General features: G+C 34.7%; 2 protein-coding genes across 2 annotated transcripts; one reads left to right on the forward strand and one right to left on the reverse strand.

Annotated features, from left to right (window-relative positions):
- Nucleotides 1-1,305, reverse strand: LOC111404781 (activating signal cointegrator 1 complex subunit 2 homolog). Its single transcript, XM_023033539.1, has 2 exons — nt 764-1,305; nt 1-190 (listed from the first exon to the last, which is right to left on the reverse strand). The coding sequence occupies exons 1-2, from the start codon at nt 1,303-1,305 to the stop codon at nt 1-3; spliced, it is 732 nt and encodes a 243-aa protein (XP_022889307.1).
- Nucleotides 1,306-19,279: 17,974 nt separating this feature from the next.
- Nucleotides 19,280-20,182, forward strand: LOC111404783. The gene has a single exon (XM_023033540.1). It carries the CDS (start codon nt 19,280-19,282, stop codon nt 20,180-20,182), a length of 903 nt encoding a protein of 300 aa, XP_022889308.1.
- Nucleotides 20,183-20,266: the final 84 nt, after the last annotated feature.

Raw genomic sequence — 20,266 nt, forward strand, 5'->3', positions numbered from 1 at the left:
CTAATGTGGCTCAACAATTGGGTTGACATCCTCATATGCCAAGGTAGGAACCGCGTTCAGAGTTGTGGTGGCCAGTGCTTGTCCAGAGTTCTCATTTCCAGTCTGGTTCATCTGGTAGTCCATGAGGTGGGAGGTCGGACCCCTACCTCGCTGCCTTTGAGGAGGTGGGACGCCTCTGTTTGCCCTGTTCCTATGCTCAATCAATTCCTCATTGATTATCTCCCTTCTCATCATCTCTAGTAGGGCATCATAGGTGGTGGGGTCTTGATTCTGCACATCCCTCCAGAATAGGGTGTTCATGTTCAGGCCTCCCCTCAATGCAGATAGTGCTTCTCTGTCGGTGACTTGTACGCAGTAAGTTATCTTGTCAGTGAAGCGTGATAGGAAGCTCTTTAGGGACTCCCCATGTGCCTGTCTCATGTCTTAAAGACGCTGGATGGGGGCCTCTCCTTCCTTGCTCACTGCGAATCGCTTCAAGAATGTTGTCTTGAACTCAGGCCAGCTTCGGATGCTTCCAGGTGGCAACCTGCTATACTAGATTTCAGCCACTCCACTGAGGGTTAAGTGGAAAGCCCTGTACTTCACGGCTGGGGTGGCACCCCTCAGGCTCATGTGAGTTTTGTAAGCGTTGAGGTGCTTCTCCGGGTCGCCTCTCCCGTTATACTTTGGTATTTTTGGCATGACGTAGTGGCTCGGGACTTGGGCATTCCTTAGTTCTCTTGAGAATGGCAGGTTCTCATCATCATCGTCCAAGTCACAGAACCTCTGCTGCTCATCAGAATCGTAGTCATCGGCCTCGTACCTTGGTTGTTGGTGAGAGGGTCTGGGCCGGTTCCTAGCCTTTTCCTCTCTCCTTTGCGGGGCAGCGCGGGGGGCATTTTCATGCCTTCTCTCCGACTGCTGGGGCATTGGGGGTGGAGGCTGTGGCCTCATCCGAGGCTGCTGAGCCTGCTGTTGACTGAGCCTCGATTCGGCGGGGCTAATTCTGTCAAAAACACTGCCAGCTCTCCTATGTCTTGGATCTTGTTCATATGGAGGTGGAAAATCATCGTGCCTCATTTGGGCCTCGGTGGGTCGGCCAGAAGCATAGTTGGAGGAAATGTCGACTCCCACTTCCCTCTCGAACGGGCTTTCACCTCGGCCATAGTCTGGCGAGGCAGCCCTATGACTCTGAACCTCGTCCTCTTGCTGATAGTGCCCGTGGGGGGCGTATAGAGGAATGGGGAAACCTCCCTGACCTTGCATTTGGGCCATGAGGGAGTTTTGGTTGGCAATATCCCTTATGTTGGCTGCCATGGTAGCCATTTCTCTTGACAGTCATGCTGTCGCACGCATTCCACCTATCCTTTGGTAGTGGTAGAGCCTCGGTCGAGCTGCTGGGGCAGCAGGCTGGGGAGGTACATTCGTGCTTTCTCTTACCCTCCTGGGGGGAGTATCTTCATTAGAACTCATATTTCTTTTATCAAACTTAGATTTGTCCAAGTGATAGGGGTTCCTCCTGTTCTTTTTCAAGAACAAATCCTTTTTCAAGGGGGGTTGTCCAAATATTTTTCAGTAAGCTTTTACCACAAGGTTGCTCGTGGTTATGGTATGGTTTTCCACAGACGGCGCCAATCTGTTGACCCCAAAAAGTGCGCCAACAGATGCCGGTCCCACCCGCGTTTGCGTGGGCGAATGTCCAATACTCTAAGACACGTGGACAATCTAAAACGAGCGATTCAAAGGGCGTGGGAGTAGTCCAACGACGCGGGATGGTGACGTTCGAAATTCGGCGGGTTGTTCGTAATCTGATTGTACAATAATTACCAACCAGTGTTCATAAATGTATATGTAAATGTGTATAAACTCGATTTGTGTATTGCAAGTAAAATGAGAGAGAGTTGAGTAAATGTAGTTCTTTGTATTGATTCTTGCATTAGCCTTTTGATATTACACAAGGGAAGTATTTATAGTAGTACATATGAAATGGGAGCCCTTGGATGAAGTGGCACGTGGCCTCATCTCTTTAGTTCAAACATCTTTCCTAGGTATGGGGCTTGACTTGCTAGCTTACGGCGCATTTATTGCTTGTGCAGGGCCTCCATGCTAGTGACAAGACTTGACCTTTATGCTTATGACAAACGTTCCATCAATCATTCGAATAAGATCTGTGCAGGCGATCTCTTGGGAGAAGTGACCATGGAGGATGTTTCCTTGTGGTTCAGAGGCTCGCGCATCAGCTTCGGGGCTTCGGCCATTTGTCATGATACTTCCACTTGAGGGCCTCAGCTGCTCTCAACAAGTTCCAACAGCCTGACTTCGGTTCGTAGGCCTCGGTCAATGGGCCTCGGACAAAAAGGAGCTTCGGCAGATGGACTTCGGCTCGAAGCAGCTCGGATGTAGTCCACCTCGACAGGAATGCCACGTGGATCGTCAAGAGTGGGCCATTGTCCTAGGTAGGTTGGCCAGGTGTGACAACACGCAACACTATGCATTATTTACTATGAATTGGGATGATATATGGGTAAATGGACTATGATTGATCTGTTGTAAAATATATTTTGTTTAATAACGTGCATTGGTGTTCTGAGTTGGTATCTGGTTGTGTAGACACAGAGGAAAGACTATTTGTTTGGGGAGACTTTGCTAAACGTTGAAATAGTCAAACGAATTGTTATTTGCTAGTAGGTTTTGGGTTCATGCATTTGCTGGTGGTGTTGGTTATTGTTGATGGAGGAGGAGCGATGACTTATGCTGATACTTTGTGAGCTGACTCTGATTTATATCTTTGTACAATGCCATTTGTACATTCTAATGGTGTCACCAAAGTGCACACCAAGTATGATTGTATATCATTTTATTGGAGGTTCAAGAGAAATGACTAGTTGGGCACATATACAACTATCATAATTACCCAATATTTAATTAAAAGCAAATTGGATTTGGCCATTTTTGTAAAGCACTCGACTTAATTGACAAATAGCACATTATTCCTTTTTAGTACTGTTTAATGTTATATGGTTGTGTAGCTTTTTGGGAATTGTCAAATCATATGTTATTTTGAAGTTTGTTGAAACCACTGTACTGTGTGACATCACCGCTACCATGAAAGCATATTTTGATGGCCCTACACCAAATCTTGCTCAACGCAACAATGAAAATAATGTTGATGTTTATAATGTGGAAGAAGTTAGCGAACGATATAAAGATACGATGAATGATGCTCACAACCACGCAAAATGTAAACGCTAGTATGATAATGATGTCAATTGGAGATAGCATGACCTATATTGGATAATGGCAAGAGTATTGGCATAGTCTTGCAAAAATTAGGATACAAAGAAGTAAAATAAGAATTCCAAGATTGTCGAAGAACCGCCTTGCACAAGGAGGCTACGAAATTTTACATATATTCAAACACTAACTTCCAAATATGGTAACAAATGAAACAAACAACATCAATACAAATTAGATTTTAGTGCCGTTGTCGCCATAACATAAAAACTCCCACCATCAAATATACCTACTTCATATTTCAAACACCCAAGCTGAAATTAAGGCTCCGTTTGACCCACATTCTTTAAAAAAAATACATCTTAAACAGTGATTTGACATCATTTCAACCACATATTTTTTAATAAAATAATAATTATTTGTAAATCCAATTTTTTTTAATTTTTTAATCACATATTTTTCATCAATGTACTATTTAAAAATATATTTTTATAAAAATAATACGGCTCAGAGCCAAGTTTGCTAAGGCTCAGGGCCTTGGGGTATATTTTTTCTGGGCACTTTGTTATAACATCAACTGGACTATTGCTAGAGTAGGTATAAGTTCTTTTTCCCTAGTGTCGCTTGATATCAATGGGTTTTTGGCACACGTGTAAAGAAGGCCATGCCAGCTTTGCATGGTCCACGTGGGGGCTGTGTAGAATGTATAGTTAAAAAATATGAAAAAATTCAGATTTATGTACAGAACATTTTATTGTATGAATATGAGATTGAAAATGAAAACGTAGAAAGAAGAATTTTCAAATAATGATTGTCAAACAAAGACTTAGCATCACAACATGTTTATAATTAAAACTCAAAATTAACCATTTTTTGTCCTTGTTATCTCCCAACTCCCTTCTAGAGAAGTCAACCGGAGTTAGAAAGTTTGGTGTGACGTCGAAATGCCAAAACCAACAAAAGCGCCAAAAACCCACGTTCAATAGAGTTAACAAATACAGTGTTCGTTACATCTCTAATTAAATGCATTAAACCCCAATAATTGACGTATCTATAATATAATAATTTACATAATATATTATGTATTTGGATTGTTGGGCTAATGTTGTTATGTTTATTATGTATGGCAGCTTCCATGGCGTGGGACAGTGTGAATTGATTGGTGCAAGGTTCAAATTGCACTATATATATATAAGGACAATGTTACACGTATCGAATTTTTAAATCGAATCTTTTACCTACTACTCACAACATGAGTGGGGACCACATTTTTGCATTATTAAATTCATGCGGGGCCCACCATACATTGTGATAGGGTGTAAAACATTCGGTAAGAAATTGGGTGTACAAATATCTTTTTCCATATATGTAATGCTAAAATTTGATGCCATCCACCATGATTAATGAAATATATTTACTTTTGATTCCCAGACTATGTAATGTTACCATTAGTTTGCTGAAAATTATCCATCTATTCAGTATTTTATTTCAATGTATGAAAACTCATTTTCTATACCCCCCCACACCCCGGTCCCCCCTCTTTTTTGTCATAACTACCTTTGAAAAACTGACAACTCTATATCTGTAAAAATTCTATGAAATAATCTCTATAAGTGTAGCATGTCTCTTATTGTTTTTCCCTATCCTTTTTAATAACAACACTTATTGCTGATAATCATCTAGTCGATCAATTTCAAAGAATCAATCCAAATGTAACAATGAAGAAGGGACGTACAATCAGCCAAAAAAAAAAAAAAAAAAAGGGAATAATAATAAGAACTTTGTCTGACCTCGAATTTTATAGGCATGCTCACTTTAAAATATGAAAACTTAGTCATCTAACTTTATAATATTTACCTCATTAGCCACTGAAATCGATTTTGTCTGCAGAAACTAATGGAGGGCAACACCATAGTTGACACATCCAGAAACATGTGGTCAACTAACATATAGAAGACCAAACAACACAAAATAGATTTTGGTCGACCAAAAACAACTATAAATATATTAAACACCCTCAGGTTAAGGTCCACCAGTATTCAACATAAGCATACAATGAGCCAAATTAACCTCACCATTAGCTTGGACTCACAAAATCGATCTCAGTGATCAAATTGGAACATTCCTTTAAGTTATGAACAAGTTTTTTTGCAAAACGAAAAACAAAAGAGCATACCAATTAAAGCAATATGGAGAAAGGTAGAGATCTTAGCACGGCCATTGGGTTTGAGAGAGATCTTAGCTTGGTCAATGCGTTTGAAAGAGATCTTACGTCGTTCGGGTTTGAGAAAACCATCTATCTCTGTATCACCTGAAGCTATCTTATTTTGTTGTAGTTGAAACAATATGTCCAAATTCTGCAATACAGACGAGAAGATCTCCAGAATGCTGCCATTTACTGAACCCCATTTGTTGTAACAAATTAAAGCCACGTAAGCTGAAGTTCTAACGTATCCATCAAAATGGGTTGGTGGTGATCTGCGAATAAAATTAGATTCACGGAATTTTACAAATGGGTTGGTGGTGTTGTCATTCGGACTGCAAATAATAAAGACAGAATATGCATCAGAATAGTAATTGGCAGTAAAGTTAGGTGGACTTTTACAACGAGTTGGGCTTTTTGGCAAGGGCTGAGATGCTAAATTAATTTTTGTCACCATTAGCATTGTCGCAAGCATCAGCTGCAAAATTAATGGACGGAAATTCATTTCTGCGTGTAAAACGATTTCTTGAGGGGAAGTGAAAACTTTTATGCAACAAAGGAAGATTTGCCCCCTTTTTATCTCCTACAGATAAAATCATAATAGAAATTGATTGAGAAATAGGAAAGTACAACGAAATTTCATGTCTTGAGAAATTTTAAGACAATTGCAAAGTCAGATAAAGATTGTTTATCTTGTGAAAGAGAAAGCTGCAGTTTCCTGGAATCTACCTGTGTGTGATTGCCTCAGACGAGGATGAAGAGGCCATAACAGAACATGCAGTGAGACTCAAGATCAAATAGGTGCAAAGGCTGTAAGTTTTTATGCCTGCTGCCATTGTATTATTTTTTGCCAATATGCACTTTGGATACTATATAGTTATATAGCGAGAGGTTTGATCTGATTTTGTCAAATGTCACACAATCATTACATTGTTTATATGCTGTTTTGTATGGTTGTGTTTATCCACAGAACCTGTTATTAGATTCCAATTTTGAATAATTGTCAATATTGCAGTTGAAAAGAAACACTGAAAAATATTATAGTTTGAGTAGTTATTTCACCACTCTAGAAAGCCGTCCAATCCATTAATAATTGTGATTTGGTCACTCGTAGAGATTTCTATGAAGTGATGTAGTTGGTTTCTCCTAGTCGTAAAAATTGCGAGCACAATATATATGTCAGGATACAAGTAGACAAACGATCAGGAAAGGGCGCTTGTGAAATTTAATGAGTCGAACATGTAAATGATTCTTTATCAACTTATTGAACTTGAACGTTTGAAATAGAGAAACACAAAAGCATAATTCTCGAGTGAGTTAGAGATATTTTTTAGGGATTTATTATGAAGCAAATTTTTAGGCCATTCTCTGTACGCAGGTTGTGGATGACTAGTGTCCATAAACCCTAAAAATTTAATATACGAATGGACAATATGAGACAATGAATTGGCATAAAAACATAAAATAGAAGTGTGCATTGTTTTATTGGTAAATTAGGGATGTTAATAATATAATGTAAGAGCGCCTAATAATTCGGGATAAATAATGCATGCATGGGACGAGCAAGAGAGAAATTAAGGTAGGAAAGATATGTTTGGATTATTCTCTTGGTTCTTATGATTGTCTCGAGTTGGTGTATGCTAGTGAAGGCAAATAAATGCCCAAGAATCAAGATAGTATAGCTTATTTTATAATCTCCATGTAAAATATAGGCAAAATTGTACATCATTTTCTTATTTGAGAACTTTATTTCTAGAAAAGCAAAACCATGTTTGACTATTGCCATTATACCATAGTTAATTAGTTAGTATTCCAATTTAGTTTAAAACTTTAATTACAATGACTCGACTACTAGTGTCGTTAGTATAAGAGAAACTTATGAAAAAGGGAATTTCATAATTATTTAAGTTGATAGATTAAAGAAATTGCGATTGTCTTTTTATGATTTTATAATTATTTAAGTTGTTCGGTTAAAGAAACTAATATTGTCTTTTTTTATGATTTTACAATTAGATTTAAAATTTTAATTCATTACTGACTCATTGATATGGCCTCAAAACATTAAAAGTCAATGTTTATTCAAATTTTTATTTTATATAATGATAAGATTGTCTTTTTTAAAAATATTTTGGCTTGTTAATTAAAAGATAGGCGAATTTTATTATCACCAAGATTTAGTTTCTTACATCACAATTTAAATACACTCTCATTAAAATATATTTTTAATAATTAGACCACAATTGATTTTAAAATACAACAATAACCCAATTAGATAGTAAAAGTAAAATAAAATAAATAAAGCACACAACATAGATGCCCTTTCCCAATATTACCCTTGTCACTTCACTCGTCTCTCCCCCACCTGCGGTCTTCTTCCTCCACAATATCATTCGGCAATGCATACAAAAAATTACACTTTTGTGGCAAATTCCAACGATATTTTTATCATTTTCTACACGCATTCACTTTATGATAATTGATAACATTATCCCATTTAAAATGTACATGTTGTGAATTTTTATATCCCGCAAGTGTATGGATCATGATAAGTAGTAAATTCGATGTGAATCCAAGTATCAATTCTACGAGGAATTAGTATTGATCGTAGTTCTCAATTTACTCTATCTCTAATTGAATGTAAAAATTCAATTATGAATGAGGTGATTGTTGGGGAAATTTACACTGATTACGTGCATATTATATTCACAAAAACATACGAGTTATTTGTGTGAAATCGAAAGGTAATTTCGACTTACCGAAATAGGATTTGAGAAGCAAAACATAAAAGTTACCGAATCTGAATGCATAGATATAGATTCATTCCTTTCGATTTTTGAACGAAAGCAAATTATTCTTTTGATCAAATCTTGCAACATAAACATGTAAACAATGTTAATCATTTCCCGAAATCAAAATATAATAAAAAAAAATCAGAAAACTGTAGGAAGAAAGATGCAAGTGATGAATTTTTGGTCGAGGCAAGTGTTTGACACTTGGCCCTTAAGATGAATTTGCCCCGCATCGGTGCTAACGGTTTTTCGACAATCATCTCCCAAGATACAATGACCACGTCAAGCCATATGAGCACTCCAAATGACTTCGACTAGCAAACTCGAACGAAATTCTCTCTCTACTAAGGAAATGCATGAAAATGCTATGGAATTAGAAATGAGAGAATTGCAAAAGGAGAATGAATGCTCAATGCAATTGGTGTGCCCAAAATCATGTCCATAGGGTTCTATTTATAGATGTAGAAAGGGTGCAAATGAAGTAGTAAGGGCCAAAACATGCATCCTTTCAAAAAGTTGCAACACTTGGCAAAAATCTGCATCCTTTCGACAAGTTGCAACACTTCACTTCTTCCAAATTTGGTCTGCAATTTCTCATTAATCCAGAATTGGTTTCGTGATTTCAAATATACCACGACGATCTACTCGACGAGTAGAATAAGTTGGTTTATTTACTTTTGTAAGTTGACCATCGGATCAAGTCCGAATATTTGGTCGAAGTTGACATATAGTCACACCTTTTCATTTTCCACTTTTACACACCTTTTCATTTTTCAATTTTTGGTTAATTATTTGAACCAATTCCTACAATCCTCCACATGAATGGAAATTGGGTACGAATATGCAAATGCGATGATATGATGCAATGTAGAGAGGGTGCGAAAAAACACTGCATTAGGGAAGGTAGCTTCTGGCCTTGAACCTCCCTTAGTGAAATACCATCGGATTTACTCGGCTAATTGGTGAACGTGATGTCTTGAACCATTCAACCTTTAGTGTAAGCTAAGACAACGATACTTACACAATGTCTTTCCTAAACCGTTCATGGTTCTCATGACTTGGTTCATTTTGGCCCTGAACCCTTCTTGGTTCTGTGAGTGTTTAGAGAATTTAAGCCTTGAATAATTCTCATTGAAGCGGCCACACTTCACACTCACATAGGCGACCTCCTGTTAAGAGTATTCTGCCCACCCTACTTGACATAATCAAGATATCAGAATCTTTAAAAGATTATTTTAACCTCTTGCAACTCTGCAGAAAGCACTTTAATATCATAGGAATGAGTTAGGAAATTATTTTCCTAAGTGCTTCGTGGAATCCTGATAACTTAGTTGTTCATTTGAACCAAGATTTTGGAATCTCCAGTCAACAAGGTAGGGTTACCATTATAAGGACTCTAACGTAGTAGGCTTTACCTCATTCCTTTCGATATGCAGTATTCTTGATCTCTCTTAGTAAATCTCTTTAAAGGTACCACGAGTTTACACCATTGAGATCAACTATTAAATGGTATTATGTCTATGACTTATACGTCTAGACCTACCATTACATGTGACTTAGTATCTTATCAATTATTGCTAGCAAACTATCGATTTCATTTAATAGATACAAATTGTCACCACCAAGAAATCATTTCATAAAGCTACATGCTTCTTATTAGTTTTATCTAAAATTTTATCAATTTCAAACAAGATTGAAGGATTCCTATCTAATTATTACACAAGCCAACCATGTTTACAAGTGGATTTCAGAATCATGGGTATTCAATATGATTATTGAGACATTACAGTGCATTCGAACTTTATGAATATTCTTCATATATTCCAATTGTTCTTACATGTCTAAACAAACGACATAATCGGTTTTACAGCCCATTTCATCATCTTTAGGCTTAGTATATATCATCCTTATAATTAGTATAAGGGTTTTCTATCTTTCCACCTTCATAGCTATCGTTCTATGATTATAAGATAGAAGCAAACGTAACTATTAAACTGAGTTACCCCCACAATTCCTCAATTAAGAATACATATGCAATCTAGTAACGTTGCATACATAAGTTTTAAACTTTTCATTCAAGTTCATGAGCATTTATGATAATCCCCCACATCTTTGGGTTACAATTGAACTTAGGGTTTAGCAACTTTTTCATAGTTCTATTCATTTATCTCTTAGATAATATCCGTATCGAGTGCTTCATGAAAGTCTAAGTACTTTCAAAATAGTGTCGTTGACTCACAATTTATTTCAATTAAAGTTGCATATAACGTACTTCGATCCAATTATTTTAATTTGATCATTCAAATTAAATCAAGGCCATCATATAGACCTGCAATGATTTCAAAACATATATCAACTTAATTGATTTCATGATTGAAGTCAAATTCAACAATAAATAGGGCTTAGCATTGCAACTTCTTCAAACATATGCAACTTATCATATTTGTGACATTTCATATGATAGTTTCATTTCAACCATCAGTTGAAAATTGTGTTCTCAAAAGACACAATCTTATAAAAGGACACACCTTTTGAATTAATCTCTATAAAGAGATACACCCATTGAAAATTAATCATACCAAAAGTCATGATTCTCCATATAAAAAGACACATCTTTCCATGCAAAATTTTCTTCAATGTCAAATAATTAAGTGACTTAATTCTCATTACTAAATAGTGATATCCACTTAAATCATCTCACTTAATTTTATGAAATTAATTGAGGCTATCACCATAGTAAAAGTTAGTATAATTTCAATAAGATATGAAATTTTAACCAACTAATTTACCATGTCATTATCATATTCCAATCAAAGGAATCGTCATGAAAGTTCATATACTTTCATCAAATAATTGGCATCCTTATATGTCCAATGGTTAGGAATAATTTCCTTATTTCCATCCATTCATTATTAGACTTGAGTTGGTTTTAACAATATCCAAATCATCATGAACAAAATGTAGGAATAGCAACATAAATTCCAAATATTTATACATTTATTTGTATAAGTTTATTCTATAAAATGTCTTATGGAGGAGGTCCATGTATTTCCATATTTTGTTGACATCTAGTAAACTGCTTTTAGAACCCCATTCACTTGTTCAAAAATAAACCATCTTGGAAAGAAATGTGCTGGTTCAGCAGCCATGCATTAACAATTGCAATCATATATCATATTCTAAATGAATGGACGACATATAAATTCACAATTGCACAAGTAATTAATTACTAAATAGATTGAAGCAACCCTTCATGTAATTTATTTGATATTATCAAACCAATAACTTATTCATTAAATATGCATCTTTTCATGTAAGCATTCGTTCGTATGCAAGGCAATTTTATTTGGTAACACAACTTATGGTAAAATACCAATTCATGCTATTTCAGAAATGTGGAAGGATACATCCTTCAACAACATGCGTATTTTATTTAATTCATCAGAATATATTAAGACATTCTGGCTCCAATTATTTTTGCACGAATTCTGTTTCATGGAGAATCATCAATATGAGTGCACAAACACCCAATAAAGATTCCTCATGCACAAAACCACTTGTTTAATTAAAAGATGCCAGCAAATTAAAACTGCCAACTTTCCAATTGGTATCACGATTTCGGCAAGTACAATTATTTGGAATATCATATATACCATTAATTTAAGTGCTTAACCAATTGCCAGTTTATAGATTCACGTGTTTATACACAATTTTCAGAATTGCACACTATATAATTTCCAAGAACGTAAATATAAAATGCACGAGAAAATCAACAAAATTCATCTTAAGATTGCTGGGAAAATTTACACCGATTACGTGCATATTATATTCACAAAAGCATACGAGTTATTTGCATGAAATCGAAACGTAATTTCGACTTACCAAAATAGGATTTGAGAAGCAAAACATAAAAGTTACCGAATCTGAATGCATAGATATGGATTCATCCCTTTCGATTTTTGAACGAAAGCAAATTATTCTTTTGATTGAACCTTGCAACATAAACATGTAAACAATGTTAATCATTTCCCGAAATCAAAATATAATCAAAAGAAATCAGAAAACTGTAGGAAGAAAGATGCAAGTGATGAATTTTTGGTTGAGGCAAGTATTTGATACTTGATCCTTAAGATGAATTTGCCCCGCATCGGTGCTAACGGTTTTTCGACAATCATCTCTCAAGATACAACGACCACATCAAGCCATAGGAGCATTACAAATGACTTTGACTAGCGAACTCGAACGAAATTCCCTCTCTATCAAGGAAATGCACGAAAATGTTATGGAATTAGAAAGGAGAGAATTACAAGAGGAGAATGAATGCTCAATGCAATTGGTGTGCCTAAAACCATGTCCATAGGGTTCTATTTATAGATGTAGAAAGGGTGCAAATAAAGTAGTGTGGGCCAAAATATGCATCATTTCAAAAAGTTGCAACACTTCATTTCTTCCAACTTTGGTCCGCAATTTCTCATTCATTCGGAATTGATTTCGAGATTCCAAATATACCACGACGATCTACTTGACGAGTAGAATAAGTTGGTTTATTTACTTTTGTAATTTGACCATTGGATCAAGTCCGAATATTTGGTCGAAGTTGACATGTAGTCACACATTTTCATTTTCCACTTTTACACACCTTTTCATTTTCCAATTTTTGGTTAATTATTTGAACCAATTCCTACAGTGATGATTATTAACAACCTAGATCTATAATTAATGTCAAACTTAACCATGTGGTAGGAAGTGGTTGTGATTATTTATTAGTTGACAAAGTACTAGTATCCCGTATCCCCTTATATTAACTCATCTTAACATTTTGACAAAAATTATATGATGTAAAGATCAATGTCCTATCAAGGTCAATAGTCCCTCCTTAGATCAATTGAACCTACCCTCACACGCGTGACATGAGCCTGAATTCATACATGCGAAGATGCATTCAAATCACAAGAGCATCAATTGGATCATGCAAGAGTTACACATTATTTCTAATGTCTATTTGACCTTATAATGAATGTTATCACATGCTATCTTCTCTATTCCTTCTTGTATCATCAATAAAAATCATATTAATTCAATAAGTAATTAATTTCTTGGGAGCATTAAGAGCATTACAAACATTCAACACCAAACAATTGTCCTAATGTTAAAATTATATAATAAATATCAAAATAAAGAGTTCAACGTTATCCTAACATTTTACAACTAGCCAAACATCGTAATATTACAAGAACACAAGAATAATAAATACAATATCACCCAAAATTAGGATTTTTGGAAGAAACATAGAAAATGGTGTTGAATTGCTTCAATGGTTCTTGATTTCCTCTCCTTTGATCTTCTTCTTCAATAATCCCTAGAATATTAGTGTTAAAGATGTAAGCAGATGTCTTGCAGCATTAGCCCCTTCAAAGCTTGAATAAATCTCTCAATTCATCTCCAATTGGACCTTTAATTGTTTAGAATGAGTGTATTTGAGCCTCTAAACTTCCTCTCTAGCTTCCTCCTAATAGTCTTCTTTGTTTGTAGATGAATATACATATTCATAAGACAATATTTAAGTCAATTATGTGCCGTAGAAAAGTTTACGTGTTTGATAGAAAAAAGGAAAGAAAATAATCTGCTCAGGACCAAATTCTGCGATTGCATTCCGGTGTTCCTTTCAAGTTTTAAGAAAGAGGGATTTGCCAATGAGTCTCCAGGGGATGTTAGATAAATCAATGCACTCCACAAACAGTGCAGGTGTTTTCTAGTTGTGTAATTGTCGTGTACAGTGATGCGCCAACAATTTTTTATTTAAAAAGATTAAGCAAAAGTGGTGGAACACGAGGATTTTCAAGGGAGGTCACTCATCCTAGTGCAGTCACTCCTACTGCTGAATGTTTGACCTAAAGTTATTATGATTTAAAATCTCCCAAACTAGCTGCTAGTACTACTGCGTCTGAGGTACACTTAACATTGGAATTCTGATGGGAGAAATGCCCCAACTATTGACATCTATATGCGAGCATCTTACACAGGATCACTACCAAAGCCAGAGAAGAGAATTTTTAGGGGCTTAGCATACTGCATTTTTCTTTATAGAGGAGATCTACTGTGTATATGGTTTGAAACAGATGAACTCCTTCACTGGGGTTCTTGACTTGAATTGCAAGGAACTAATTGACTAGGCTCCAAGTCACTTAAAGCAAATGCAGGTGTTCTACTTCTTGATAAGATCAGCTACCTTGTCAATATGTTCATCACTACTAGTAATTAAATATCATCCACAAAAACATAGGTTGTGTGAGTTTACAGGAGCTGACAAGTTTAGCTGATATTAATTGATGGGCTTGCAAGGCTATAGTTGTATTTAATTTGTCAAACCAGACATCCGTAGGCTGTTTCAAGACATACAAAGCTTTATTGACACGGAGTTGATGTATAGCCTCTCAGTAATAGGGATGGCAACAGGGAGGGTTAGGTTAGGGCAACCTTCCCCGGTCAGCCAGTGGCGAATCGAGAATTTTGAGTTAGTACGGCGGCCGTTGACCGTCGACTGTTAGCTGCAATAAAATATTAAGAGCTCGTTCGATGCCCCCCCCTTTTTTTAAAATTTTGCAAAAAATACATTTTGAAATAGTAATTTGATAAAGAATAAGTGGTTAAAAATAATGAAAAGTTTTGAATTTACATGTAATATTATTTTATTGAAAAATGTATGGTTGAAAATAAGATAGAGAAAAATGTATTTTGAAATAAATGAGAATCAAACAAGGCCTAAAATTTAAATATAACAATTATTTTGTTGAAATTGAGCCCATGTTTGAACCACATTTTAGGAAAAAATGCATTATTTATGTCAAATCAATGGAAATGTGGTTAAAAAATAAGAAAAAGTTTTAGATTTGCGTGTAATATTATTTTATTGAAAAATGTGTTGTTAAAATGATATCAAATCACCATTGAAGAAATATATATATTTTTCAAAAATAATGTGGCTCAAACAAGCTTTGAACATATATATTGTTATAAGAATAAATTGTACTCACCAAATGATATTGTTGCCAAGTTTTATATAATTCGAAGGAAGAGCACGGGTTCAAATGTTTACAATTGCATTAAAACTGCTAAAATTAACATAAATATATTTGTTAAATTTACTTTCACAAATCAATAAGTGCCATAGTGGTCAACCCTTTTAATAATTCTTACAAGAGCTCCAGGTTTGAATCTCCTCCTCCTTATTCCATTAATTTCTGGTAAAAATTGTAGAAATGAAAAAAAATATACAGTAAATTCGTTGTAAAAGGATTCAAACCCGGGACTTACAAGACACAAATGCTGGCTCTACCCAACTTTGATGGAGGCAATTTTTTATTTGAACATGAATTATTAGTAATATAATCTAAAAAATGAATCTGTTGTCAACCACAAAAAATGGCTGACTGCGGATCCAACACGCATGACCGCAGGTGCTTGTTAGGTGTTGGATCTGTCGCTGTCCTCGGCCTCGCCCTGCCACGTTGGGTAATTTTTGACCCCGTACCTTCTGCATTACTCGTTTAAGACAAGGCAGGGCAAGGCCTTGCCCCGTTTAGGACCCGTTTTTCTTTTGATAATTCATCTTATTGCCATATTTATTAAAGTAAGACAATAATATGGTTATTAAATTTTTTAATGAGAAAATTTCACAAAATATCCATTTTTACCTAGTCATTTGCAAAAATGCCTAATTTGGAAGAATTTAGACCAAAATACTCTTATTAACAATTTATAATTCCACATTAAGATAAAAAAAAAAAAAAGACATTTTTGCAATATTGTTATTGGCCAATAAAATTTTGACACATAACTTGCTATATTTATTTTAAAAAGTATACATGTTAAATCACAATAAATGCTATGTTTTTCATTGATTCAGAAATGTCGAGAACGACATTTTTAAATATTGAGAAATGTCGTGTTCCAAATGAAATGTTATTCTAGACAAATGAAACGGTGTTCAAATATCAAGAATGATATATGAAATGTCGAGAAACATGATTTTAATGTAACTTTTCATGGAAGCCACTTCTTAAAATTCGTGACAAATTGATAAAAAAATCAAATGTCGAGAACGACATTTAAATTGTTGAGAATATCATTTCAAAATGTAATTTTTTTATTAAGGGTATAATAGACAAGTTGGCACTAAATTCAAACGAGTGAACATTTTTCAACTCATACTCTTAAAATTGGACATTATTAAAAATGCCCCCTTTTTAATTAACTGATTTATTTTTAAAAGTTAAATTATTCAAATATATTTGGTAGAGTAAAGTTTTTACTGTTTATCATATTCTTCACATAATCTTAGTTGTCATCTTCTATTAGAATTAATGAAATTTCATGAAGTTTTTATTTAAAGTATTGAATTCTTAAAATAAATAAATAAGTTAAATGGGGCGGGGCCCTTGTTATCCATACCCGTCTTGAGGCGAAATTCCCTGCCCCATCTCCAACACGAATGATGGTGCTGGGCGACGGGTATCGGGTTTTTACGGGTTTTTTTTTTAATCATTCCAGCTGGGTAAAGTAGTTGTTAGGACAATTGTAAATTGTAGGTTTAACTACTGGCTCAAAAGTTTAATTGAAAATCTAGCCATTTGGTAAAATCTTTTGCTTCTGAATTATGCCTTGGGTTCATGTTCGTCCCTAAATATTTTGTCACGTTTAATGTTACATATATGATCTTAACAACTTAGTTAAATTAATTTCTTTATTTCCAACTTGTATAGAAGGTTAAATCAAATTGTTGGATTAGAGATCTTAGCATTAAGAATATTTATTTATGTATAAATAAAATTATGAAGAGAATTATACACATTATATATATATTTTAGTGGGGGAATAAGTCTAGAAAAAGTCAAACTAAATCCTAATCTTAACCATATACCAAATAATTCTCCACATTTTCTCTCATTTTTCGCACAAATTTTCAAACTATCTTAGCATTTATTACATGACTCCCGTTTCAAAAATCTATCTCTATACATATCGTCTCCCTCTCTTTCATTTACTCTTCATGTATTTTTGAGCATCAAGAGCACAAATAAAAATACTCTCATAATTCTCCATCTTTTAGGAAGAAAGAAAATAATTTGTATCTATAATATATTAAATATTACATCAAGTGAGAATCATTTTTAGACGATTTTAACCCTACTAAAATTCAATTATTTCCATAATATATTCATTTTCATTTTTCAATATGTAATAAATATTATAAAATCTTTGTCATGTATGAATTTTTTGTTATTAATACTTAATTAATTAACATTCCCGTTAATCTAGACTCAATAAATCTTAACTTGGTGAATCTTGATTTACATGAATCTAGAGTTATTATAGATGAATTTATTTCTATTCATCTATCTAGAAATTTTAATATGTTTTAAATTTATGTACTAGCAATTAATTCTTATTTGCCAAATGTAGTATAAAAAGATTGTTTATTTGTAATATTTCATCTTCACAAAAAAATTGAATCATAGAAGTTGAGTTTTGCGAATACAATTTTCTTCTCTTCAATTTTTATCCTAAATTTTATTTTCTTTAATTCGTTCGAGACTCATCAAATCCTCCCAAGTTCCAACAAATTAGTATCAAATATTATTTTTATAGCACTTATAAAATATTTTAAAATATAATGCAACACGCGTTCAACTATAGCTAGTTTTATAAAGTTTTGGGACAGTTACAAGAAGCATAAAAATTTGCAATTTTGTGTGCATCAAATCAAGATTTTCAAAAGTTTAAAGAAGTGTACAATGCGCAAAAGCTACGTTCTACTTTTACATATTCTTTCGTAATCTTGACATGAAATGCTGTAGCCATCCGGGGTACAATGATATAATATGAAATACTGTTGATTGGATAACTGCTAACATGAAATCAGTTTTATTTGTTGATATTCTTTAGGCAATAAAGAAGTCAATGACTGTTAGGATTATAATCATTTTATCATGTTTTGGCATGCTCAACATATAGCATATTTTCTTGCATTTTAGTTTTCATTATGCTGTATAAATAGATGTCTAGCTAATCAATAAAAATAAGTTTTCTACGGTCTCAAAATATTTTTGCTCTTGTTATCTTTGCACTTTTATTTCTAAATAACCAACAAATATCTTTCGAGACTTGAAGTTTTCAGGGAATACGTTAGGGTTGTTTGACTCTAATACTATGATATGAAAAAAGTTATGAATGTTTTGTTATGTTGGTATATATTTTTAATTTGGAACGTGCATATAGTCTACTGAGTACTCCTATATACTCATTCTTTCCTCCACTTCTCACAAGATAAAGCGGGTCGTTGGTTGGTCGACGGTGAGGTGCTGTTGTTGTGCCTAAATTTGTTAAACTTAATAAATTAAATCCGATTTAATGTGGCCAAAATATTGTTCCTAGTAGCAACTTTAATTTTACTATAATATGAAGCTCCTCTTTTTTAAAGGAATTTGGAACATGTTTTATTTTGTTATGTTGGTTATGTATTTTCGTACAGTGACTTGAGAACCTCTAGCTTAATTTAAATTGGGTTAAGTTTCCTTTGCTATTTAAATTCCCAGAATGAACTATTATTGATGTTGGTTGCCACTTTTGTTGTCACAATTGTAGAGTTCTTAAGTATCAAGTATAAGGCTAAGCTATGTTTATTTTGTTGTCAAGCCCTATGTATTTTGTAATGATTATAGGAGCAGTCCTTTACATTTTTTTGATGTATAGCCTGCACCAGCATGTCTTTATGTAATGATGTAATGTGTGTCCTTAAGTAAGGATATAGCAGGTAGTTGGTAGAAAGATGTGCTAGAACATCTTTTTTTATATCTCTTGTAAATCAGTTTCTTACTAATGGTTAAATAAACCTATTCACTTCAGAAAATCATCATCCTTCTCCTCTTCATTTCGAATTCTGATTAACAGTGGTATCAGAGCTTGAATGATCTTTGAAGGAGGGATCTGTGAGATCAAAAAAAGAGAGAAAACAAGTAAGGAACCTACACTAAAAATCTTCACCATGTTAGTCGAGACATAGGAACAAAATCCGATGGCTTCAACTGGATTCTCAGCACCTTTACCTTCTGCTTTCATAGGTGAGAATTACGACTTCCAGGCAGCAAAGATGAAGGCTTATGATCTGTGGGAAATCACAGAATCAGGTGTTGAACCACCAACTTTAAGAGCAAATCCTACAATTGCTCAATTGAAGCAACATAGTGAGGAGGTTGTAAAAAAGTTTAAAGCCTTGTTCTGCATCCAGTCAGCTGTGATTGAATCAATATTTACCAGAATAATAACCTGTGAAACTACAAAGGAGGCCTGGGACAAGTTGCAAGAGGAGTTCAGAGGCAATGCAAAAACAAGACAAATGCAAGTCATGAACTTGAGAAGAGAATATGAGGGCCTGAAGATGAAGGATTCTGAATCTGTCAAAGATTATGCTGATAGGCTGATTAAGGTAGTGATTAAGATAAGGCTTTTGAGAGATGACTTACCTGATAGAAGGGTCGTTGAAAAGGTGCTGATTAGCTTACCAGAAAAGTTTGAAGCTAAAATCTCATCTCTTGAAGACTCTAGAGATCTGTCATCCATCACCTTATCTGAGCTGGTTAATGCCTTGCAAGCCACTGAGCAAAGGAGGTTAATGAGGCAAGAAGATCAAGTAGAAGGTGCCTTGTTTGTTAAAGGAAAGCATAAGGCACAGACCAGCTTTAGGCCAAGGAAAAATCAGCAAGACAAGAGAAGATTCGAAGGCAGCAAGGGTGCTGATAAAAACTCAGCTTATCCTCCATGTCCACATTGTCAAAAGACTGGACATTCTCCAAATTGGTGCTGGTTCAAACTAGGGGCGCAATGCAAGTCATGTAAGGAGTTTGGACATGCTCAAAGTGTTTGTAGAAACAAAAAAGGGAAGCAGATTGAGCAGCAAGCTAAAATTGCTGAAAGTTAGCAACCAGATCAGCTGGAAGAGCATCTGTTTGCTGCTGCAAACTACAAAATGTCTAGCACTATTGGAGGTTGGTTACTGGACAGT

Source organism: Olea europaea, chromosome 11, assembly GCF_002742605.1.
Source record: "Olea europaea var. sylvestris chromosome 11, O_europaea_v1, whole genome shotgun sequence".
Classification (NCBI taxonomy): domain Eukaryota; kingdom Viridiplantae; phylum Streptophyta; class Magnoliopsida; order Lamiales; family Oleaceae; genus Olea; species Olea europaea.

Coding starts and splice junctions, on each gene's coding strand:
- LOC111404781 (XM_023033539.1), bottom strand. CDS start 1,305: ATGGCTACCATGGCAGCCAACATAAGGGATATTGCCAACCAAAACTCC. Junction 191..763: donor GATTCTGATGAGCAGCAGAG/GTTCTGTGACTT, acceptor GATTGAGCATAG/GAACAGGGCAAACAGAGGCG.
- LOC111404783 (XM_023033540.1), top strand. CDS start 19,280: ATGGCTTCAACTGGATTCTCAGCACCTTTACCTTCTGCTTTCATAGGT.